Source organism: Propithecus coquereli, unplaced genomic scaffold (assembly GCF_000956105.1).
Source record: "Propithecus coquereli isolate 6110/MARCELLA unplaced genomic scaffold, Pcoq_1.0 Scaffold4, whole genome shotgun sequence".
NCBI lineage: Eukaryota > Metazoa > Chordata > Mammalia > Primates > Indriidae > Propithecus > Propithecus coquereli.
In genome coordinates, this window is record NW_012149729.1 from 1,070,969 (window position 1) to 1,072,494 (window position 1,526).

General features: G+C 30.5%; 1 protein-coding gene across 1 annotated transcript in view; it reads left to right on the forward strand.

Annotated features, from left to right (window-relative positions):
* NDUFA5 (NADH dehydrogenase (ubiquinone) 1 alpha subcomplex, 5) overlaps positions 1–1,513 on the forward strand; it is a 26,174-nt gene extending 24,661 nt beyond the window's left edge. Inside the window, exon 4 of the mRNA XM_012652727.1 lies at positions 880–1,513. Coding sequence (XP_012508181.1) covers positions 880–984 — 105 coding nt within the window. The 3' untranslated portion in view covers positions 985–1,513. The remainder of the gene's footprint in view (positions 1–879) is intronic.
* The last annotated feature ends 13 nt before the right edge of the window (positions 1,514–1,526 follow it).

The window sequence follows — 1,526 nt, forward strand, 5'->3', positions numbered from 1 at the left end:
TAATAATATTCATCTTCTAAGTTGGCTAGAGTTGTCACAGGTCTTTTTTGTGGTAGAAATGAAATAAGAAACTACTATGAAACTCCTATGAACTACTATGAAATAAGAAACCACTTGGGAGTCTGAGGCAGGAGGATCAATTGGGCACAGAAGTTCAAGGTTACAGTGAACTGTGATTGGCTCCACTGCACTCCAGCCTGAGTGATAGAGCCAAGGCTCTGTCTCTTAAAAAAAAAAAAATTACCTATATTTGTTAAATATGTTCTAAATTGTGTTTGAAAGGAAAAATTAAATGAAGCATAATCTGATTAAGGAATTAATTCAATCAGTAAATATTTGTCATACACCTGTTGTGTTCTACATTCCTCAGATGACTGTTTTACAAACTCTGGATCTTAAGCAGTTTGGTGGATAGTGATTAACATTTAAAAAATATAGTAGAAAATAGAGTGTATCACTGCTAGTAAAGATAATTTTTTTAGTTTTAGTTATATATGTGTAGTGTGGATTCGATAGTAAAGTGTATTTTTTTACTGTGAGCCGCAGTAAAATAAAGTTTGAAAGCCACTGGTATAGTTGAAGAGACATACTTCTGATTCTCAAAAAACTTACATGAAACACAATTAAGATCAAAAACTCACCAACTGAACTTTTGAACACTAATTAGAAGAAATCAGAAGATACCCTTTCTTACTCATGACTGTCTAACTGTGGGGATTAAAGTAAGTTAAATATATAATAGTCAACATTTAATGGTGGAATAGGTCATGAGGTATTAATATGAAAGTAATAGCTCTAATAGTTAGATTTCAGTTACTAGCTTTGATAAATACCTGTTAAACAATAAAATAAAACAATCTTTTTAAAAATTTTTATTAACAGGCTGAAAACGAACTAAGTCTGGCAAGAAAAATGATGCAGTGGAAACCATGGGAGCCGTTAGTGGAAGAGCCTCCTGCCAATCAGTGGAAATGGCCAATATAATCATCATTAAATGACTTTAGCGGGTTGATAGAAGATTGATACAATTAAATGTTGTGTTATATTTAAAATATGTCTAAATTATTGACATTATCAAGAAACTGATACAGAACATATTTCAGAGACTTGTTAAAAATAGTGATTATGGGTGATAAGGTCTCATGAATCAGTTTTTGATTTGTGAAGTAGTCACACAGATTATTTCAAAGATGATATTTCTTTGAACAGAGAAGTTGTGGGAAGACTTGAAAATTAATTAGAAAAATTCCTATAGATCTTCAGTGCAGAGGACATAATTGAAAAGTGAAATATCTCTAGTAGTATCTTCAATATGTCATTTAATTTTTTTATTATCCTGAAAAAGAGAAAAGGCACTTAATTATTACTGTCCAAACAAATTTATAGGTCACTGTTTGAAGTAAAGTAGTAAGAGTGAATATTTTCAAATGTGAATAAAATAGCAAAAGTAGCTGGTGCTAAAATTGGAAATTATAGTTAACCTCCTTGGCTGTGATCTTATGTATATAAAGTAAAATTTAAATATA